This window comes from Haliaeetus leucocephalus, unplaced genomic scaffold (assembly GCF_000737465.1).
Source record: "Haliaeetus leucocephalus isolate CR32 unplaced genomic scaffold, Haliaeetus_leucocephalus-4.0 Scaffold184, whole genome shotgun sequence".
In the NCBI taxonomy this organism is placed as follows: domain Eukaryota; kingdom Metazoa; phylum Chordata; class Aves; order Accipitriformes; family Accipitridae; genus Haliaeetus; species Haliaeetus leucocephalus.
The window spans coordinates 8,720,300-8,745,016 of NW_010972620.1; the positions used below are offsets into that span (position 1 = coordinate 8,720,300).

At 34.7% G+C, this 24,717-nt stretch overlaps 1 protein-coding gene across 3 annotated transcripts in view; it reads right to left on the reverse strand.

The window, feature by feature from the left end:
• SLK (STE20-like kinase) overlaps nucleotides 1-24,717 on the reverse strand; it is a 49,850-nt gene that overhangs the window by 15,763 nt on the left and 9,370 nt on the right. For 2 of the 3 annotated variants that reach the window (XM_010564783.1, XM_010564781.1), the window contains exons 2-9: nucleotides 12,560-12,724; nucleotides 10,166-10,214; nucleotides 9,251-9,400; nucleotides 6,614-6,686; nucleotides 6,206-6,400; nucleotides 5,435-5,516; nucleotides 4,327-4,455; nucleotides 935-2,353 (exon numbers count right to left, since the gene is read on the reverse strand). In XM_010564783.1, the coding sequence (XP_010563085.1) occupies nucleotides 935-2,353; nucleotides 4,327-4,455; nucleotides 5,435-5,516; nucleotides 6,206-6,400; nucleotides 6,614-6,686; nucleotides 9,251-9,400; nucleotides 10,166-10,214; nucleotides 12,560-12,724 (2,262 nt within the window). The remainder of the gene's footprint in view (nucleotides 1-934; nucleotides 2,354-4,326; nucleotides 4,456-5,434; nucleotides 5,517-6,205; nucleotides 6,401-6,613; nucleotides 6,687-9,250; nucleotides 9,401-10,165; nucleotides 10,215-12,559; nucleotides 12,725-24,717) is intronic. The other variant, XM_010564782.1, reaches the window with a different exon arrangement.

The following is a 24,717-nucleotide window of genomic DNA, read 5'->3' on the forward strand; positions in this document are numbered from 1 at the left end:
TGCTTTTGAAATAAGTTAAACAAGCAAGGGTTATTTTTTTAATTCATATATATTAGTCAGAAATCATGTGATGACCTTGCTGACAGAACTGGAGAAATCTCACTTCTCAGAGCTGCTATTGTTACATTACAAGAGAAAAGAGACCCCAGCTGAAACTGCGTCTCCATTGTGTTAGGGCTACTGCAAACACCTTGGAGTCATGCTTAGCACAGCTATGCCAAGGTATCATTTTTGTTTGGGGTTTTTTTTGTTGTTGTTTTTTAGGTTTGTTTTGTTTTCTTCAAACCCATGGTTACACAGTTACTATCCTAGTATGGCTATAATCATATTAGTATAAAGATATAAATAAAGTTCATAATCTGGAATGTGCTTCCTCTGAATAAGCTCATTCATACTGGCATAATTGCATTGATATAGTACAACCATAGGAGTACAGTGTTCGAAACAAACCAACCAGAGAGACTATCTGCCTTAGATCTTCTAAATATAAACAGAGACAGAAGATGGAAGTGACAGGAATTCAATAGATCAGATGTTGTAAGAGATTTATCCTGTGAAAACAGGAATTCTGTGCAGAGTAAGGCATTGAACTTCTTGAATATCAGCTTTGAACTACAACCATTCACAAATCTTCACCTTTAATATTGTCAGACTTCCTGTCATATGCTAGTCTACATTTTAAAAATACAATTATGCAATAAGAAAATAATTAGCAGCTCCGTAGGTTCTAGCTTTGCTGCATAACTGCACAAAATCCAGATATTGTTAAAGCACGCAATTTAGAATACTTCGGTTTCTACAAAGTTTTATATTCCACACTGTCATACTAGTTTCTCACTCAATTTTCTTTGTTGCAAAGGTCAAACTTGGAGATAATTTAAGGGTCATGCTCACATAGGATTTTATATAAAAATATATGATTGCTTATACTTACCTGTAAAGATATTGATCCTGTCTCTTTGTTTTTACTAAGGAAACTGGAAATTGACAAGTTCAAATCAATGCTGCTGTTATCAGCCGTAGAACCAGTGCCTGAATCTGTATCATTTTCTTTCAAATTCTCCGATTCTAGCTGCTGTAAAGTTTCATTATTGTCTTGATTATCTGTTTTGACTTTCTCCTCATTTTCTTCAGTGCTAATACTAATACTGGGGACTGGAGTGACTTCAGAGTCATCAGCTTGTTCATTGACAATATCTTGAAGCTTATTCTTCATTATTTCATCAGAAGTAACATCTGAATGTTCTTTATCTATCCGAGTACTGTTTTCCTGGATATTCTCAGGTCTGCGCTCTTCTGAATTTTGGTCCATATCAGTCAGTTTATCCACCGCTTTATTAGAAATATCCTCAGGCTTGCTCTGTATTGCCTTCTGGTCTATGTTGTCTTTTCCAGAGTCTTTGATCTCTGTTTCCTCCATGCTGCTTATATCACTAATATCCTCATTTTCACTTTCTGCCAGTTTCTTGTCTACTTTGATCGCTTTATCTTGGCTTTCCGATAGAGTTTCTTCAGAGCTGATTATCTCATGGACCTGCTTAGCCTGACTTTCCACTGGCTTATCCTCTGTCTCAGGTATTTTATCCCCATCACTGATCTGTGTTTCAGCAATACCACCTATCTCCTTAATGTTGTCAATTCCGTGCTTTATTAGTTCCTTTTCTTCAACAGCCACTTTATCTGCAGCATTAGGTAGAGTTTCTGTAGTAGTGTCTATTATTGCATCTTTCTGAGCGTCATCTTTATCTTCCTTTTGCTCTATAGTATTTTCTGCAGGGACCTTTTCTTCCTTACTTTCTGAGAGATCTGTTCTCTTCTCTTCTTTTTCACCAGTTTCCTTAGAAATGGTTTCTTTGGTTTGTACACTATTTTCAGTTGTAGGTACTATTTTCAGTTTATTATCTTCTGTCTGTTCATTTCCCATGTCATTTTCTTTCTCTGTTTTTAGGTTGGGTTCATCCTTTATTTCTGATTTTGTTACCACATCAAGTTCTTTCCCTCCTTTCTGGGGTTCTGTATCTTCATGTGTTTTTTCCAGGCTTTCTGTATTCTCTTCAGCTGGCGCTATTTTGCCTTGCTCATCTTCACCAGTTGGCACAGAACCATTCTGCACTTTCACATCACCAACAGTAGTATTGCATATGTTATCAGCTGTTTTCCTAAATTTAATGTCCTCAGATTCATCTCCAGTTGTTTTGTCATCTGGAAACATAGTGCTGGCTTTGTCCTCAATTGCATTACTTTCTGTTTTCTCAGAAAGAGATTCCAGAACAGAGGCATTCTGTGAAAGTTTATCCTCTTCAGAGCTGGCAATACTAAGGTCAGAGGATGCACGCTTCTCTGCGGGTAACTGCTAAAAAAATTAAAGGAAGAAAAATATTTAATCATTTTCTACTTAATTAAAGCACAGTTCTATTGAAGAATACCTGAACAGAGATTAATATTGTATTTACAGGCAGAGTTACATGAATCTGATAATCTCGGAGTACTTCACTCGGTATTACCACAGAACAAGTGCATGAACTGCAGACAGGCTCTGAACGGAACAGTTTCACAGGAACTCTCTTTCATCTCATAATTTAACAAAATATACTGTGATTGAAGGAAAGGGATCATGGTCAGCCCTCTGCCTCATGCTTAACAGAATCTTCAAGAGTCTTTTTCCAGTAAAGTTGCCTTTTTTTTTTTTTTTATTAGTTCAGTTCCCTGGTTGAAAGACACATGTTTGTGCCAGTTTGGCTAGGAAGAAGCTGTGTAGCTTTAGTTAGCAGCACTGATAAAATGCAACATTAAGACCTCCTTCTGCTTCAACAAAAAAAGTATCTTTCCTTGTGTTCTTTGTTAAAAATGTCTGAAAATTCTTTGGTCTGTTTTTTTAATCACTGTGAAACTCCATTAAAATGGTGAAAACCTCCAGCAGATCTGATTAAGTGGCAATACGAAACTGGAATAGAAACAGTTATGTAACTGTAGAAATTGCTGCTGCTAGAATATGAATGAATGTTATCAGATTACATAAAGCCATACAAAGAAGAATATACTAATAAAATATCATTTTAACCATAATTGCCCTTTCACTCTTCAAAGTGATTGCGAGATCTCTCTGTCTATATTTACTGTTAGAACCCTGTAATTTGCAGATCAGGCATCTGATTTGCCATTGGGAATATACTAGGTTAGCTATTGTAACAAGCATGGGTTTGATCGCGCATTTCCTACTTTAAGGTTTTCCTAAGCATACCAAAAACAATTCCTTTAAAGTCAAAAGTGGATTTAAAAGATTTCTTCAGGTAGTTGTTGTAGCAGCTTAGTGTTGATCTCCAAGCAGTTCATAAAACTGCCACAAGTAAATAATGTAAATGCATCTACCTCACAGTTTCTTGAACTGCTGCTTGTGTCCAGACTTAAAATTGAGTCACAGTGTGGACTTCACTCCAATCCTCCCAGGGATTGATGGCTTAGTAGCTAATCAGCAGAGGGAGGTGGCAGGTGATGCCTTAGGAGATAGAGAATAAGTCCTGGAAGAAGTCAGTGGGAATGCACACTTGGAGATCTGCTGGGGTGGACAGGGAAAGTGGTATGAAGGCCACGGGACGTGACTAGCGTGGTGAGGGGCGAAGAGGAAATGGAGAAGTGCTTCTTGTGCACGTGCATTTGGCTTCTTTACCATTGCTGGTAATGGCAGCGACTGGTGGTACTGGTCACCATGCATGTTTACAGTGCTTGAGCCAGTTAAGTCAGAAAGCACACTACCTGTATACTCTGCAACCTACTACCATATCATTGAACTTCACAGCTTTGCCCTTTGATGAACTGCATTTGTGTTGTAAGACTCCTAAGCATCTTTAGAAATACACTCATAAATGCAATCCTGTCGTGGTAAAATATGGGGTGTTTGGGTTTTTTTCTTTGATAGCCATGCTGTAAAATCACAAACTTAGTTTATAGCATAATGGTCACATACCTTCCTTAAAGTTTTAAACATCTTACAGAATACAAATATATGTTTACTTGTTCATCTAGTCATTTTGACTTAAAACCATTTATATAAAAATCAGTATCTGGATTTTTAAAATTCTACACTACATAAACATGTAAAAATAAATGAAGATAATATTCTTTACTATTAGTTCTTAAGGAGTTTAAGAACATGCTAGTTTTGACAATGCTGACTACTTATTTTGTAATAAGGTTAGAGTATGTTTATGTTGTTATTCTTAGAAGACTTGATGAAAAAGTTGGGTAGTACATCAGAAACTGAGTTCTCCATAGGAAAATGGTGATTGAAACTAGTTGCATATTTTAAAAAGTAAATTTTAAACTGACCAGGGAATTTTCTGTTTCTTCTTCTTCATCCTCATCTTTACCGTCTTCAACTTCTTCTGTAACTTCAGCCTTAGCTTCTGCAATCAATTCTCTTATTGGTTTATTGGAAGTAACAGTAACAAATGGATGCTTGTGAAAATAAAATATAAGCACAATATTAAGTGTTGACTTCATTGTACACAATAGGAAAATTGTAACTTGAAGGAAATATAACTTCAGAGAAATGTTACTTTGGTTTTCTCAAACTTGAAGATTTACAGTTAACATTAATCATAACTGTTGTAATGTTTTTATTCTGCAGAAGTTTTAAAATCGAAACATTTGTATTCAAATATACTGTGTAAGTAGTCTAACAAACTTGCTAAAAATACAAATAATTCATCTATACTGACCTGTTTCACAATCCAAAGAATAGAAGTAGAAAGATTTTTTTTAAAGTTATTTTTCCTGGAAACAAGTTTCATTTCTTTTCAGTTCCACAGTTAAATTATTTTCTGATAAGCTTTATGTAGAAATATTCTTTTCAGAAAAAAATCTGCTTTGTCTTTAGAACAATTTTTCCTAACAAGAACATAGAATTCTACATTTTTCTTTAAGAGGAAACAGCTACCTGTTCTTCTACTGTCTCAATCTTCTTTCTCTGCTTGGCCCTGCTGCTTAAATCTATTCAACATATGCCGGATGTATTCTGGATAAAGTAAATGCGTGCTGACGTTAAACAGAATCAAATGTACCTAGTCACATCCAGTCCTGTTTAGCTATTCTGCAGTGACAGCATTACAGAGGAAGGCTGAGCACTAAAGCTTTTAAAATACCTGTCAGCAATTGACTACTTATATCTCCTTCATCCATTGTAAGTATCAAAGTATACATACTTACGCAAAGTAATATTACATCAAAATATGTAAACAAATAATTTGCTCTGCTCTTGGTTATGATTTAATCAGATTTTACCAAATAAGGATCAATGCAACAATGTTAAAAACAGATTGCGTATGAACACTTAATTTGAAGTTGTTTAAATAGTTACTATAATACTGCTCTGCTTTTAAAAAATAAAAATATGCTTGCCTTGAAACAATAGTTCTGAACAATTAACTCTTCCTACCTGTAGAAGTTGAGTTGCGCTCCACCTTGCATCTACATTCTTTTCCAAACATTTCTTCAGAAAATCTTTAAAATCTGATGACCTACACAAAAAGCAAACAGGTAGTGGTTCTTCTTTTGTCTTGACATCAAACTAGGGTATAGCGAAATATTCTTTTGCTTTCACATGCATCTACACTGCAACTCCAGGTCCTTCTATCGATTTAGGAGAACACAAAGGTAGTACAGGAATGCAAAGACCAATGTGGCACAAATACAATCTTTAAAATGTTTGTCCATTAATAGAAGAGCTTACTTTTGACTCTTGATTTTTAATACACCACATCTGCTGTATCACTAACTGAATCACATAAAGATATTAAAATGACAAAATAGATTATGGCTTTTTAAAATGTTTTCTTAGTATAAAAACACTTAAGTCTCCTTTCACCCGATTTTCAAATGGTCTTCAGATCTTTTAATGCATTTGTAAAAAGCTATTTTGCATACATTTTAATGCAAAATCTGCAAAATATTTCAGTATAAAAGCTTCTATACAGAACTATGACAAAAAGACCATAGTCCCAATTGGATAAGGAGACATATGTATGTATGTATACATGTACAAACAAGCATATATAGAATATGTAACTGACTTTATGCATAAAGCTAGTCCTGTAAAGTTCAACAGGTCTATGCCCATGAACGTAAGTTTAGTAAATAATATGAATTGGCATGCCTCATACTCAAAATCTACAAATTGGGGTGGGAAAGTTGTAAACAAAATACTAACCATTTTGAAGGCTGTGCTAATGTAGGCGGATCAGATTTTGCTATTTTCAGAAGCACTCGCATTGGATTTAATTCATGATGAGGTGGCTCTATTTGAGCCATTTCTATTAAAGTAATGCCAAGAGACCAAATATCAGCCTTGTAATCGTAAGGCCTGTCTTTAGAGGTCTCGCACATCACTACTTCTGGAGCCATCCTGCAAAGAGAATAATGAAGTACCAGATTAGAAAATGCACTCTTACCTGCTCTGAAAAAGGTTCTAAAATGCTTCAGTGAATGTATTTAAGAAGCACATTCTACTCTCACTTAACATATTTACACGATATTCTATCAAGCTTCTAATATTAACAACAAAAGTAATTTTAAGATTTTAGTTCATACTAAAAAGTCAGCAAAACAGTACACTTACCAATATGGTGTACCAATAAAAGAATCTCTTCTTTGTATCGTTCTTGTGTTTTTAGCTGATACTCCAAAATCCGCTTAAAGCAAACAGTAAAATGCTATTAACTGGGTGGTGGAAAACATATTATATTTTTATATTTTACAACTGTCTTTTAAAATGGTAAATGTTCCAGAGCAAACACTCTGCAGTATTAAAACTTAAAAGTGAGATGAAAATATTTGTGTTTTGGTAACTGAGTGCCAAGGTTCTATAGCATTTCTAATAGAATATATTGAATAAACATTCTCCATTGCTAAAAAAAAAAGTAATGCTACTCTTGAACTGTGTGAGACAAGAGTGATGCATGTATTTACTGTAAGAATAAGTGTGTTAAATTATCTTAATTAGAAAATAATTTCTTTAACCTATGAAGGCTGTATTCCTCAGACATGGCATTCGCTCTCATTAATTCAACAACTCATTCCATTTTTAATTTCAGGACTCAAATTGTCATAAAGCTACTTTTTCCCTTTTACTTAAGGGTTTCTTTCCACATGACTTTTCACTTTTTATTACATATCTGAAAGCTTGCGTATGCACCTTTGATGTAACATCCAACCAAAAATCAACTTTATCTTTGCAATTACTATTACTTGTCCATAAAGCATTACATTTCCCACTTAGGAAAAAAAGACAACATTTAAATATGTGTTATATGCTTATTATAGATGTAACTTTCTTAATGAAGATCTAGAGATTAGAGCAAAGGGACAAAATAGCCATTATGTTGCCATCTTCAATCCGTACAAAATTACCTGATGGGCTCAACACTTGAGAAGCCTAATTTTGCTCTGGGGGAAAAAAAAATAACTAAGAGACCTATTTGTTCAAATGCAAAAACTGAAGTCTTGAGGGGCTACAGATACTGAAATAATAAAACTCAAATCCTTATACAAATAAAATGCAATGAAGGAAATTTATTTGCCATTCATATATTTGTAAAATAAGGAATTACCCATTTTTGTGTGTACCAGAATCAAAACACAAATAGTTTAAAAGGAGTAAAATACTCTTCCAAGGGATGCTGTACACTTTTGAATACTAAAGTATATCTTTTTTTAGAAATCTTAATCAGCAAACCTGAATACATCACTAAATGTACGTGTGGAAGAAATCTCCCTGTGGTCTGAACTGTAAAGTAGTATCTGAGAGCCTGTACAGTGCTGTATATCAGCTAAGCTTGACAAAATCTTAAAATAGTTCCAGTCTGTATGAGGAGGATCCAGGTCATATGAGGCAAATAACATGAACAGAAACAAATTATTCTCTCTCTGACCATGAGACTTTTGCTATGATCTGTGATTTCTTTTACAGTAGTACTAAGAAACTAAGATAGTGGGTCTATTACATTTGTAAATAAGGCCTATGAGACCAAGGCCACCACTAAATCTTCAGGCTTCCAAGAAAAGCCAAAACAGTAAAGTTATCCATACTTTGCAGATGAAGAGAAAGGCACATGCAAGTATTATATGTACAAGTAATAATCTTGTGCAATGGAATCCGTGCAAAAAGCACAGATACACTTAACTAATCAATGTAGCAAAGTAGGTTCTTAAATATTCTCAACTTCTTAACAGAGATGATGCACTATACCTTACAGAGACACTGTGATCAATACGAGTTAGGTAGTAGATATATTTGTGAATTTGGACACGTCTTGCTTACATTTAAAAGGAACGTCTGTAGCAAGGCTGGGAATTTAGAGCCCCAGTTCACTGTGGTGATCTTCTGATTCTCCTTACCTTTACCTTCTGTGTAACTTGCACCCAAAGAAATACAACTAATCACACACATCATGTAGAAAGAAGTTTTTGAAACCTGTATGCAAGCTGCTATGTCATGGAACTATGACACTGGTGGAACCGCTGTAAAGGCTGACAGCTTATACAAATTTGCCCCTGATGAAGGCCTGAACAAAGCGGATCCAGACAATCCCTGTCTTTTCCTGGCTGAATTGAAGGGACACTATTCACCACCAGTAGTCCTTTGTCAGTTCTTCATGGAGGAATCCTCATGGATTCCCTACCACATCAGAGGGAAAATGTGGATGACTGCTTAAATTCAGATAAAAAAATAGGAATCAACAATAGTAAGCTTGTATTCATTTTCTTCCAGACTGTTTTATCTTAATTCAGTGCAACGAACAATTAAAAAAGGCATGGAAAAACTAAGTTGAGTAATTATGATTATTACTTCTCCCTCTCTCTTTCAATAATGGAAGAGACAACTGTACCAGGTACTGGTTTTTGGCAATAGTGAAGGATGTTCATTTTCCAATCTAACAACTTCAAAGGGAAGTTCTGATGTTACCATAGTAAAGATAAGTATAATTAAGAACATTATACTAAGAAACAGTAGGACCTGTGTCTGACTTTAGGCAACTTGGCACAGATATTGATACAACTCTTACCCCTGCTGATTTTGTAGTCTGAAAGATGTGCTAAGTACAGTTAGGACACTTACTCAAGCATCTAAACCCTCACTGTTAGACTGATATTTAAATAGATAAATACTGAACTCTGCCAAACTACAGTCTAAGGAAAATACAATTATAAGACCAGGCAAAGTTCTGGGAAAGACTTTTATATGCAACATGCTTACCTAGTTTAATGTCTCCATCTAATGTGAAAAGAATATTGCCAGCTTTTAGATCTCTGTGGATGATCTTATTTTCATGCAAGTAGTTCAATGCTTCCAGTGTCTGCCTGCACACCACTTTGATCTGTGGCTCTGTTAATGGCCTTTCAAGCTCTACGAGAAAAAGAGACAGAAATAAACACAACATTTTTGCATTTTATGTTACGTGTTCATAGCAATCTGTATAGAAGTGTATGTGAAAATTAATTAATCTGACAGAGTCTGAACATCATATGTCAAAAAACCTTCTATCTTAAAATATTTGCTCCTTTAAGTAAAAATTTCATTCCTTGTACCCAAAACCCTCCTCATTATGAACTATGAATACGTACCTATCTGAACTGTGAAAAAGCTATATAGTTTAGAGATTGGTTCTTTTGTGTGGTATACAGAGATGTTAAAGACTAGAACCTTTACTTACTGGTATTAGCATTCACCTAATTTGAGGAATAAGGACAGAAAAATTTAACTTTAAGGTTGATGCAATATGAAAAACCATCACTATGCAATTTGGAAGATGACAGGGGAACGGGAAGAATGAGATCCTGAAAAAGGCTCATATAGATTATGTTACAACAACAGAGAGCTCCATAAGCATATGAGAACAACTCATCACATTCACTTAAAGGATCAAGACAAAAATGTGTTTTGAAAAGTAAATAAACACTTTAAAAATGAGAGAAAATTAACCTAACTTAAGAAGTTATAATGTCCATAGATATAGTGTAAGTGCTAATTTTAAACCCCCGACATTCAACACATAACACACCAATTACATAAGTATTTGCATTTCAAAACAATACATGTGAAGCAAGTCTTACAATATATATTATAATTTTAAGATGTTATTAAGTTTATTATTTGAAACAACTTATTTACCCAACATTACTGCATCTACTGCTCCACCTGCACAAAATTCGATCAGGATCTGTATATAAACAAAAAAATACAGAAATTACAAATTAAATAGTTCTGCTGAACTGAACCATTAAGGGAGCTTTATTGGGAGACCAGAGTTTTGGACTATTTGGCCATGACAAATTATTTCACTAACCTCTGCAAAATATTGATACTGTTACCCAGCTAAAAGTAGGGCTGTGCTGCTCAAGCAAATTATTTGAGAAATGCTTGGAGATCCTCAGACAAAAGTTTTAATCCAAATATAAAATTTCATAATAAAACTTATAAAACATAATAGAACAGTCAGCTTGAATCCAACTTGTAATATTATTTACATAATTCCTGCAAAATCATTTCTCAATTATTAAACTGTACTTCTATAATATAATCTCTCTGACTGAAAAGTCTAAGAGCTACATTATTTTCCCGTAGCAGATGTTATCTCCTATATTGTTTCAGATGAGATGAAAATATGGAAAAATACTCTTAAAAGTTACAGAAAACAACTGAATTCAGATGCTTACATAAATTTTCCTCCATTTTCACTGATGCCTTCATCAGGCTTTTATCACAGAATCTAGTAATACTAGAACAACTCCATCTCCAGTTCTCAGTTTCCATTTGAAACAAAAATAAACTGCAACTATTTGGGGGCACAAACTATGCTGACATGTAGGACAGAAAGAACATACACCAAGGAGAAGGAGGGTAGACAAAGGGAATGAGGAGAGCAACAGAGAGGAAAGGTCATCCAAGATTGACACCCCACTCTTCCTTATGTGTTTTTTCTTTTTTATTTTCGACTTTAAACATTAAATTATAATTTTCAGCCTGACAGCTAATGTGTATTTCTTGTCAGAATCCTAACAGTCAATATCCCGGGAAATAATATCTTAATTTTTTCCTTTAGAGTACTTTTAAAATCAGAGTATAATTGCCCATAAAAGAGGAAACCTCAAATTATACCCTATACCGTAACATATATACACCACTTATGTTACATATTACTTCAAATTACTATTATAATTAATCCTCACAACAATAGTAATAACAAATATACTATATAATGTAACTCTGTAAATCCTTTAAACCATTATTCCATTTGCATGCTTCTACATACCTACTGCCAAGTAAGTTAAGTGTGGGAAATTGTAAATAAAGAATTTCTTTCTCTAAACTTTGCTGTTTGATCTGACAATCTGACAAAGGTCTCTTTGGTAGAGAAATTGTGTTTCTAAACTGGAAAGCAAAAGCATATTTTATGTCCAAATATCATTCTTTTTTTCTTTTCCTCCACTAAATTCTGTATACTTACCACATCATTATAGCTTTCCCTTTGTCGCTTTCATGCCTCTGTGTTTCACTGTAACTATGTATCTACAACTTTATTTTCAAACTATTTACTCCTATCTTTATTCTGCCAGTGAAGCTTGTCCACTCAGTTTCATATTCTGTCTCTACGTGTACTTGCTTTCATGCTGACGTTTATGCATGGAAATTTTTTCACTGTTCCACTGTTTTATACAATATCATTTTACTCTGCATTCAGATCACACAAAGTTTTCACAAAGCTTATCAAAATAAACGTACATCAGGAAACATGGTATTACATTTCCATTGTTTTCATGCTTAAAGGATAAAGCATATTTGTAAGACTCCAAGGAAATTTTCTTTTCCTTGTTTTAGGTATCTTTTTTAATTATAAACTCTTTTAAAAAAACCCATGTATTCTCTGTACAATTCCAAGAGCACTTACAAATATTGCATTGGATCAGCTCAAAGAAAAAATTGTATATTCATAGCTAAAGCTATTCAGTGCACAGGATATAGTAGAAGAGTGACGTACAGTCATATGTATATCCACTATACTTCTATGTACAAATATCTAGGTTTTAAGTAAATTAATTATGGTTCAAGTCCTGGTAAACTGTCTTTACTGGAAGTACCAATGAATTCACTCATATCTAAAATACATATTTCACAGGCTGGCCTTTTCAGTGCATTATTGATTTTTCAGCTGTGGATTCTGAATCTCACTCTAAATTATGCTAATGTAATTAAAATCTGAGGCCTGCTGTTACAAATAAGCACTAAGAACTCTCTCCATACACCAAAATGAACTGCTAATTTCCAAATTTTAGACTCAAACTCCTGACCAAATGACTCTGTGTAGCTCAATTTTATAGCGACAATTTCCTAAAAGTCATACTCACAATTTACAAATTAGTTTTGAAACTGAATAGTTATCCCAAGAGCGACAACCCAGAAGAAATGTGATTGACAAATAATCTTTTATTCAAGTCAAGAAAAAAAATGTAATTTCAATAACCTTTTGAAATAAGTAAAAGTATTCAGAGATGAAAAAATACCTACCCACAAATTGTTTTCATAGTAGAAAGCATCTAGGAGCTTAACAATATTAGGATGATCACAGGATGCTAAAATATCAATCTCAACCATGTAATCTTCAAGTTCTTCTTCCGATTTAGTATCAATCACCTTTGCAGCAGCCAGTACTTTTGTTTCTTTGTTTTGAGCCTATAAAAGTCACAGCAAACATATATATGTGAATTTCACCAGACAACTGTCACCAGCAAAAAAAAAGAAAAACACTAACAAAACCCCTCTCTCCACAGTTCTGTACTATATTCCTGCCTTTAGGTAGTTTCTCTACAAAAACAGAATACCTGCATATTAAAGACTAGATAAAATCTAGGAGAAAAAGGGTTTAATAACTTTTCGCCAAGTGAAGGAACAATGAATGAAAGACAGGAATATAAAAATACTTAATTCTCGTCACATTCTTTAAACCATCATGCAGCCAATAGCTTAGGGTCGTTACTATTTAGTACTCCTAAGATGAAGTTTTGTGCTGCTCCTCAAGAAACTATTAACACTTGACAAGCAGTATGAAGTAGCCTCCACCTTATCATTTCTGAATGCACATTCTTGCCTTTCTGACACTCCCCACATTGTGGCAGCACAGCTGTTTGCAAAGCCACACAGAAAACCAGATCCTCTACCAGTAATCAATAGGTTACGCTCTTCTTCAGCCAGGGGCTTTATTCAAGCTCCCATATTAAAAAGCTGCCAAGCCATCGTTAATTTGTCTGGGCATTTTACTCTCTTTGCTTCAGAAGTCTAGGAGGACTTCCACAGATGGCTACTCATTGAAGTTGGCCACGCTGAAAATGCTGCCAGCCTCTACTTTATTACTCCACACCTCAAGACTAGGGAGCTACAACTCCTGTAGTGATAAGGTTAACCAGAGAACAAGTAAGATTTTGACTTGAAAAGCAGAAGGAAAACAAGACCTTGCATACCCAAGGAGAAAAAAAAAAAAAGGCACTTCTGCTATGCATTTAAATATTCTTTGGCTTTTTTAAAAAAGAAGAAATTACAATTAGAGTGACTGTTATTTAAATAGCAAAAAATTTCAGAAACCAGTTGCTGCAAATAACTTATTCACAGGATATTGTTGAGAAACTAATCCAGCAAAACTAGGCAAGGTGAGATTTTTTTTTCTTAATATGTAGGGGATAAAGCAAATATTAAACACACAGCCTGTATGTGTGTGTACATATAGACATACATACACAAAATTATTCACACTTTCTAATAATTTTCTTGCAAGTTATGTTTGAAGGAATACTGTAACTTGTTATTTAGCAAACTTTAAATAAGAAGGTGTGTTTTCTCAAGCCATCATACAACCACTAGTTTGTCAAGGCATTTCCAGTGGTTACCTTTTCCCTCTGAATAAATTAAGTTGTAGGACTAAAATCTACTTCACCAACTATATGTAAAGACCATGAAGAAAAGGCCTGGGTTTACTCCACCTAGCTTTTGACATTCAAATGAAATTAAATGAGAAGTAGGGACATAGACTCTCTCCAAAGCAGCAAAAGACAAGAACTGCCCTGCAGGGGCAATTCTGACTCCTGATGTGAAGCATCACAAGGTGGTTCACACTGGTGCAGCTGGTGTGGCTGGTGCATGGGGCATCTGGGCCCCAAACCTAGCTGAGATGACCCAGGACAGGACGCAGCAAGAATCCCAAAACCTGACTTTTGTCACCTAATCTCATTATACTAGTATCGGACAAAGGCTGGTATCAGGCAGCAAGTAAGAATTCCTAAGAATTACTTCCAAAGTCTAAATATTACTTTCACAGCCATAAATAATTCTCTCAATGTGGCAAAAAAAAATTTAAAAATTTAAAGATAAATATTTATGATAACATCCAGTAAAACAGCAGTAACAGCAAAACACACTTAAAAGCGTAGTCCTAGCTGTTTCATCTTATGTTGAGGGTAAAGGTACCCTGTAACATTTATTTTTATCTCAATATTCTTTCCAAAACAGAAAACAACCAATCTTCCCAACCTCAATATTTGCTCTTCCATTTTTAACAACAAAGATAAGGGATCTGCATAACATTATTTGAAAACAAACTACTGAGAAGTTTTCCAACACACATTCTAATAATAAAAAGGTCTGCTTAATAACGCAAACATCATTTGTTTTGGTTTCATGCTTTATAGCAAGAATGAAAGACCAACCTTCCAATTCTAGAGCTGTACTGTAAATTAAACATGAAAGGTGAAACAGATGCCTGACTCCACAACAGAATTAGACTTGGTAGCTTTACAAGTGCAGAAAAATGGTTGTTAAAGCACTTTTCTAAAGAATTCAAATATTAACTGTAATATTTACTTTTTTGAAACATGCATGGCCAGACACTCTCCACTGTATCTTACAAGAAGGACACTTAAAAAAAAAAAAGGCATGAAAAAAATTCTGAAATTCATTTTTACACAAATTTGCATGTAAACTATATAATGGTAATAATACTTTGTTTAAATAAAACTATTTTAAACTTCTACATCAGGTAACAATAACAGATGTTACTGTTTTCAGCTTCAGTTTCACTTTTCAGAGAGAGGCAGGCATTGGTTAATTGGCATGCATGATTACATGCTAGGGAGTTTGCTGCATTTATAGCATATATTGTTTTTTTCTATTGACAGAGTACGTTGTATTTTGATTTTTCCCAGATCCTTTTGCTTGAAGTAACTAGAAATCTGCTTTGAATAAGTTTCTTTTACTTCCTCCTTGTCGTAGCTCTATTAGAACACCTCATTAAAAAACAGAAGTGATTATAGAGACAGTATGATTATCTTTATGAGCATCTTAACAATTATAAACAAAACAAATGTTCGCCTTTGTTCTGACTTGAGATAGTAAAATTTTGTAGGTCTAGATCCAGACTATTTTTCCCCGTTCTTAAAAGAAAAAAGCTTTAGAATTAGCATATTTCCACCAGGTATTTCTGAGGACTGATAAAACATTTTATGTATACACCAAGTTACACCTGAAAACAAACAAACAAACAAACAAACTTTATATATTTTAAACATTATTTTAAAAGTTCTTTTTGAATAAGACATTATTCGTCTCCACTCCACAATGCACTCTATAATAAATATCCATCTATGTGACTTGCTGTAAGAAGTACGTAATAAATATGCTCTTTTGAACTGTGTAGGAAAGGATTTTACTGTTCATGCATAAGATTTATGTAGCACTGTATTGTATGGGGGAAAAAACCAACCCTCTGGATTAAGAGGAACAAAAAGCATTTACAGCTTTGCGTAGGCATGTTTGTTTTTTCTAGACTTTGGCTAAAGTCTTTCTTCTGCCACATAACATTCTCCAAAGGTCAGAGCAGGATCAAAAATGTTTGTGTACATGCAGTTTTGATTTGCATATACTCATTTTGCATTTGGGTACATGAACATTAAAAGTCAAATAACCATTCATGTTACTCAGAGGTTCTGCCTTTTCAAAATATGTCCTGTATCAGCAGCCCCTCAGTTTCTTCCTGTATTTTAGCTCTCAACTACCAATTCAAGTTATTCCAAACGCTCTGCTTAAATACATTTGATCCTGCTTCCATGACAGGTGATTTAAGCTTCAGTCCTATGCTAAGAAATCCAAACTGGCATCTTCAATGGTTATGGTTCAATCCTGCCTTACATGGAGGCAAGGAAGTAACGGGGTGAAAGATTTTCTTTCTTTGCATTAACAAAATTTGATCTTTTCAAAAGATTCATACACAATAGTTGAAAACTTAATGGGAATAACTCATTCCCCCAAGATCTGACTAATGCAATATGACATAGATATTATTAACTATTATATGCAACAATACATAAATATTGCAATCCTTCCACCAAAACTTCTATTTGGACTATATATTTAAGGTTACTGCAGCAAACATTAACTCACAGAGAGATGGTATGCACAAGGGAACAGCAAACTATGTTACAGCATGGTTCCCTCAATGGTTGGCACAGTCTCATTAGCAGAAAACACACAGAAAAATACTGTTATTCTCCTAATTCTAAGATAAAGTACTTTTAGAAATATTGATTGCAGGTTTGCATAGTATAAATATGATCTTGTAAATTAAAACTTGCAAATTACTTTCTGAACCTAAATCCCTCACACTAAAATGGCAATGATATGTAATGCAAAAAAAAGTAAAAATTTGAAAATGTATCAGTACAAGAAAGAAGAATAACCATTCTACACAAAACTAGGATCTGCAAGTATGAAATTAGTGACTCCTCCCTATCAATCCTGGATTTTCATACAGTATCATATAACCACATATAAGTTCCAGAGCCAGAAGCTTTGTGAAGAGACCGATAACAGAAGATTAAAAGGCAGGTTTACTGTCTGGGCACTCAGCCAAGAAGTTGCATATTCCCAGCCATGGACAGCAGGGAGAGCAGACCCACGGTTCCAGAGTAATAGGATTACAGCTCAGAGATAACTCATAGTCTTTCGTCTTTATATGACCAATATGAAGTTTCAGCCTAGGTTGTGAGGAGCTGTTTCAGTTTCCTATCACCAGCAAATGTTTCCTTCCCAGCTGTGCAGCTCCTCTCCTGTAACGTAGCATGTAGACATTTAAAAATTAACTTTTTTTTGGTTGTAAATGGTGTTTAAGTACATCCTTCATCTTTGGTTCAGCCAACCGGAAACAAAGCTGAGGTACAAGACAGAAAATTGTTCAGCACCTTTCTTCCTGATGCCTGATCCCTTCTGAGATGTTATATAACCACACTGCAGGCTTTGCAGGCAGCAAAACAAATCAATTAAGAAGCTTTTCCTTTCTGACTTGCTTCTTCTCAGCAAAACTGTAGTAATTAATAATCATAGATCATCAAGGTCGCCAAAAAGTGAAAAATATGCGCCTCCCTATTCAGCAGCAGATGTTTTTGCACGTAAAAAGCTACACTTCTATGTAAGCCTGGGACTGTCAGATCTAGCTCCACTTACGCTTTCTGATGATGCCCGAGTAAGCAGTACTGAAAAACTGTCCTTGTACAATACAAAGGCAAGAGATGTTTCTCAGAGCTATCAGAAAGCAGTGGATCTCAGGCTTTCTTAAACATACAAACCCAGGGGAAAAAAATGCTATAATTTCAGATTTTAACAGCCTGATAAAATAAATCTGTAAGAAGTAGTGTGGCCTAATGGAAAAACTATACTGGACTTTGTTTTGTATGTATTTACTGTACTATATTTAACACTGTCCTTTGCATTTTGAAACTAAAAAACAAACCTGCATGACTGACCAGTATCAAGTGTTCAAACTTCTTTTCAAAACATGGAAAGCTGTTCTTTATTAGTGAATTTTAGAAAAAAATGTACTTTAATTAATCAGATAAAAGGAAGCATTAATTCTAACATCAAATGTTGAGAAATGGAATTAAAAGTACCAGTTTGAATTCAAGAGCAAATAGCTACCTCTGCAATATTAAATCACAGTTTTTACAATAAACCACAAGTTAGGCCAATGAAGGAGATAGCAACCTCCACAGATATCTGGCAATTCAGATGAGCCAGTCATTCCAAAAAAGTTACGTTATTTTGCACCAGTCTTCACTGCACAATGTTTGAAAATGTAGTGGTAATAAAAAAACACTATAGAAAATTTCAAATTTTTTGTTTAATTATAGATATGGTTGGTCCAAGGAATTAAAAACCAGCTAACTTCAGTTATGCCTGCTAAAAATTGTTGAAATAACTGTTACAAAAAAACTGTTCAAAAGATAATGAAATGATAGTATCTACCAAAAATGATGATACACCCTTAAACTAAAGCTGATCAGCCAAAAATTTTCCCTGCCTGCACAGTGTATCATAACTACCTACTTACAGTTTCTTCTACTTAAGAAATGTTTAATGCCAGGGAAAAAATACTGAAATAGAAGTGTAGATAACTAAAGTACCTCTGATTTCCTACAAGCAAATACTATTACTAACAAAGTGGAGCCCAGGGTTCAACCCAGACTACTGAAGCACATCTTTATGGTACTGTGGTCTGGTGCTGCCTTTGTGGCTATACTAGTTTTGGAGCGGTTTCCATGACAACTTCCCTCTTTTAACATTATCCTTGTACTTCGTACTTACTGTGGTTCTTCTGCTTCCTCCACAGTTGGTTTCTGAGGATTCCACAAGTTATTTCTGGGAGTGGTATGGAATATAATTTTCATGTTTAACTTCATTATTCCCTTTATGTATTTTCATTAATTCTGTGGTATTTTGTATATTAACTAAGCAGAGTTCCTATCCCAATTCATGCACTGTGTCACTGAAATCAAAAGGAATATTTATATGCATATTTGAAAAGTACCAGGGCTGAACTGGCAAGTATGTGTAAAATAACTGAAACGGTCCTTTAGAGGAAACTTAACAGAGGAGATAATATCAGATTTCAGCATCATTATTCTTATTTAAACAAATCCATTCAAAAAACAGAATAAAAAGAAGAAAAAAATAAAAATTGCTAACATTAGCAAGAAAATCTCCAAAATACGCTATGCTGTTCTATAACAACATATTCTTATTTTCCCATCTCTTGTTGCCTCAGAGCTCACATAAAAGCAACAGGGAAAACCAGCTGACAATACTGGGAAAAGATTTGTAACTAAAGCTTTAAGTGGTGTTAGAGGTGTAAGTGCAAAGGACTGGGGTGTTTTTTTCCTAGATTCAGTTACAATAGCTGTACATACTACTTGCAAAAGCAGCATTAAAATACACAATTCTGCATTACAATCAACTCATATACTTGAGAAGAGGGAGGTGTGACAAATTAAGATTTATCCCCGCAGTGTTAAGCTGCTTTGCCAGTATCTTTCCATCTGCAGAGGACACTAACAGTTGCTGGCAGAGGTTTTCTCCATTTTATCTAGCACCAGACAGTGTCAGCCCCAAACTGACTTACAACTTCCCAGGAAAGATAGTAGCTCAGTGTATCTTCATCTTGGATTACAGATATCCCACAGTTATTTATTCAGTCTTGTGCCATTAGGAAAAAAACCCATAATGCTTACTGCTTATCGGTTTAGTTTAGTCACTATTGCTTAAAATTAAGTTTTTGTTCCAGCAATAAACAAACCTTTATTCCAGATGACATAAATTAATAATGCTTCTGAAAAACAGTATCAAGAAATAATTTTTAATCAAAGAACAATTGCTAATTCTAGCTGTTCACTACAATTACTTTTAAGACAACCAACAAGCCAGAATTGAAGCTGACTCCAGACTGTTGTTTTTTTCAGAAAATTATCATGCTGCCAGGTTGAGAGTTGAGAATTTTATTATTTGCTCTTGATAATTTTACGATTTGTTCGAACACAGGACTTAAGAAATCTCCGATTCCTTTACCTGGGAGGATTCTATGTTAATAATCTTGCTTCTAGTCATTTAACATCTGTAACAATGCTTTTAGTTCATTTGAGCTCAGAGAGTCAGTGTTACTCCTGCTAACATCCTTTCCTAGGGAGACATTAGGAGTTGCAAAAGCTAACTCTGCAGCTTTCTGCAAACAGATATACCACAGTGTTTTGGCTTCACGTAGCACCAAGTCATTTTGTTTACTAGCACTTTACAAACTACATAGTGTACATTCACAGATGTTCATGTATTAACCTAGAACACTTTTTTTTTTTTTAAATAAAGTGGCTAGTCAACACACGAAAGTTCCTCCTTACCCTGTTCCTTGGGAGTTAGGTTACAAAACAAAATTGGGATCTCTTCTGCCCAGAGCCTTTAGCCAGATCAGATGCAAGATGGCTACAGCTGTTTGCTGACCCAGCACAGCTATTCATGTATAACAAAACAACAAAAAAAGTGCATCTGACTTGAGCATAGAAAATTCTGTCTTTTCAAACTGGAAATGAACAAGTTAACAAAATAACAAATAAAGAAGAATGACAATTTCTTTGGATTTTAAGAACCCTTCAACAAAGGCCTTCTGACACGTTACTAGGGAAACTACATAGTCATAGAAATTAAATGTGGCACATTCATTAAGTTAAAAAAACTTGCTGTCAAAAAGTAAAGATTATTATTAAAAGCTCTACATTTCATATAGCAGAAGGAAGGCATTTAAAGACCTGTACCAAGACAATTTATTTTATGTATTTATTGTAGAAGATGATTTAATATAACAGATGTACCTTCACTGTCATTTAAAGTGTATACATCTTACTAGCTCAAAAATACGGGCAGTTTGGGAAAAGGTTCTGTGTAATTTGATACTGCAATGTGAACCATATTCAAGACTTGCAGTGAGCAAAGCTAAATAGCCAGAGGGGAAAGATGAAATTAAACAAGATGAAGCATTATCACCCCATTTCATTCTTTGTCCTGCTAAAATGAACAATAAATAAAGTATACTTCATATATTTTAAGGGAAAAATATAAACTATATAGGCAGTTTAAGATTCAGTATTTTACAAAAAGACACAGTTGTAACAGTGGGAAATGAAACGTGACAACATCAAGACCACATTAAAACCGGCTACAGCTCTTGCAAAACTATCAAAGCATATATTCTGTTGCTCCATGCATACTCTAGTCTGTTAAGATGAAACTTCCCCTATTTCTGAAGTAACAAAAAGGGAAGTAGCTTTTGACAGCTTTCATAAAAAAGCTGTACATCACAATCCCTGTTTTTTAAGTACACTTGTTATAGAAACTAATTCATATTCTCTTTATGGTATTAATGTATTTTTAAAAAAAACAGGAAATTTAGAACTCTAGAGGGAAGTTACTGCTTCCTCATGTACATATCTTTAAAACAATCTAACAGAAACCAACTGCTAAGACAACAACAAAAGAAGAAATCAATATAGTTAAGCCAGTGTCTTTCAGCTCTCTTTAATGCAAACAAGTTATTTTCAAGTCAGTTCTACAATGAACTTTATTAATTACAAAATTCACTATGATGATGTACAGTCTGTGACTTGCCAGTAGTTTTCTTGTGAGTCTTAAGTAATGACCCTAAAGCTACATACCATCTCATAAAAACAAAGTGAGATCTTCTGACATGCAAGTTAGAAAGTTTGCCTCACATACAGTTTATAATGACCTAGCTATCTTTGTGCTGCAAGTATAACATCTCAAGAGATAAGAAAGAGCCATCTGAATAAACATTTGGTATTCCTTGAAAATTGGCTATTCAAGCACCACAAAAATAGTGTCTTGGGTTCTGTCAGTAAACTTAATTCATATTCAGCACAGTAGTGGAATGTGTTGCTTCTGATGTCGCCTTTCAGATTAACTGTTTGGTTTGTTGGGTTTTTTAACTGGTGAATTTAAACAACGGAACAATTAAGAAAACTGACTACTGTGAGAAACTATATGAATGCCAGTCCTATTATTTATCAGCCAATTTCAAAAGAAATTTTACTTTAGAAGCATGCTGCTGATGATAATCTTTTTAAAATTCTGGTAACTTTTTTGCACTTGCCATTTGCCATCTTACTGATAAGTGTAATTCATTCACAATTTACCTAATATGCTAGTGATAAATACAAACGGCCATAGGAATAATTGCATTACTTGATAAAATTATTAAAAACAAATCCAGATAAACAAATCAAGATAGAATACTTCAACTCACTTTGCAGAGCTTGATGCACAAAATATGCAAAGAAAAAACAGTTGCTTTACTCAGACTTTTACAACTAATGAACTTGTGAGCTTCTATTGGGAAAAGATTTTCATGCAACGTAGGAACAACATTCTTCCTCTGACAAAACTGCTGAGTATCAGAACTTTAAACACTGCAAAGAGTTAAACACACAAGATATTCAAGAGGAAGTACTGTTCTTGTCTCTTAATAGTGTGGCAATGTTGCTTTGAATGGAATTATGAAAGCTTTACTTTGCCCATGTCCCCAAGAAGTGACAGAAATGATGATGCACCAGCAAGGATGGCTGTTAGAGATGAAGTAGTTTTCTCTTTGACAAGACTTCTCCCTTTCTCCTACTCCTCCTTTTCTCTTATGTTTATTTTTTTTATCCTTTTATTAGGCTGAAGGCTTTTTGAAGCGGAGGGCTACCTTTTGTCATGTATTTGTACAGTGAGAGGGAATGCAAATTCCATTTCTTTTGGAAGATTATCTAAGCCATTTCTTGCTTCAAAACACCCTGCTCACTCTAAAATTCAATTCAGTTTCTGTACTTTCCTCATACAGGTAAATTTAGTGCCAAATAAGAAGTCTTACAAATTTTTCATTCTTTTCTAGCAGTTATGTAGCATACCTAAATTAGAGAAAAGAATCACCACCTGAAACAAAACTAGGAACACAGGCTTTTTAGTAAATTTCCAGTTAAAGATATGTCTACGTAACAAAATTCTTCTAGCATGGATGTCAGTGATGCAAACGGACAGAACTACTGGCTGATAACAATACCAACAGCAGCATTTAGCAAAACTGCCTTTTTATCCATACTGTTGCTAGTAACAGATGATTGTTACAACAGAAGGATGTCTATTTTTTCTTTTGTCCTGACAAAAAGCATTCATCTGACATACCTTAACAACTTCGGAATATCGATATGCCACCTTGATGCTTCCCTTTTATAGCTATTTAAGCCAATGCTGACACTGTCCTGTCATTTTTCCCTTACATCTACATCATCACTTGTCTGGCCCTCCCGTGAGCTGGTCTGGGGAGCCAAGAAGATTACATATACAATCAGCTTTTGGGTGGTTTAGTTCCTTGAACCAGATCATCATCAAGTTGGCAAGCACCAGACCTGTCACAAGGAAGGAGGTGGGAATGGGAATACACTGCAAGAACTCTGGCTGCATTGACTTGCATTGCCAGAAGCTGTTGTGGAAAACAGTCACGGTAAAGACCTAGCTACTCATAATTCAAAAGTCGCTTCCTTATTTACTGAAGTTATTGAAATGGACCACTTTGAGAAAACATGTTATTGGCTGTTTCACTTAGTATCACAGTTCCATACTGGTTTAGTGCTTTTCGGAGATTCAAAAAAATCTTCGTATTGCACTAACTCAAAGGTGAGGTCCCATGCTGGGCCACTAAAGACTAAGAAGTTACAACAGCTGACCAGAACACCTAAGTTTGCTACTAAGAGACAGCTGAAAATTCTTGCTACAGCCAAGAGCATGGGAGGCATTTTCAGGTAACCCAGCTATCCCTGTCAATCAATAGGAAACACTTGACAAGTATTCTTGTTTATACGGTGGTCTTTAAGCTTTCAGACTTCCCACCCCAGAGAGATGAAAAATAGCAGACAGTGCTTCCTTCTTTCAGGTTACTTATAAACTCAGTTAGTACATCTTCACTAGTAGTAAATGCTAATTGGAAAGGATGAAAGAATAAAAACAAGCTTGGCTTAACTCTAAGAGTACCCATTTCTCCACATTACTGGAATGATTTGAGGTCGTTTTGGGGATAATTCCTGTTCAAACTCTTCTGACCATATTTCCCAGTGATGATCACAGCTCACAGTTTTCACAGTGTAATGTAGTTACACAGACCTATGGTCCTGACCCATGACTATGCAGCACTGAAAAACAGAACAGTTTGCCTGAATAGTGAACTGAAAAATTTGTGGCATCCACAGAAGTTGAGCAAGTAAGAGAATGAGAGAAGGACAATTAAAATCATTAAAGGGTCAAGTAGTTGTCTTATATAAAGCAGACTAAAAAGGTTGGGCCTCTTCAATTCAAACAGGAAAGCTAAAGGTGGGGCAGGAACATGACTGAACTTTACAAAATAAAAAAAAAGGCAACATATGAATTGAATAAAGCCTGATTGAGACACAGGCTGTGAAGGAGATGAGGGTTTACCACAACATGCTAATTCTTGCTGAAGCACTCAACTGACATTTCTCCCTTAAGGTTTTACTACCTACCGATTACAAAGTATTAACTCTTTTCCTGGTAAAGTACTGCTTAGAAATACAAGTGAAAAGTCACCTTCTATAATGTGAAATCTAGACATGTGCTAGAGAAAAGCTTTGGTTTTACAGCATAAATCTGTATCAGGAGAACCATTATCTACAAGATAAAGAAAGAATAAATTCCCAGGCAAAAAGTCTTGCCAAGTTATCACTGTAACATTAACAAAGTTACAGTAACTTCCCTCAGAACAGTTTTCTGAATCATGGTTATGACTACACATCTCTAGA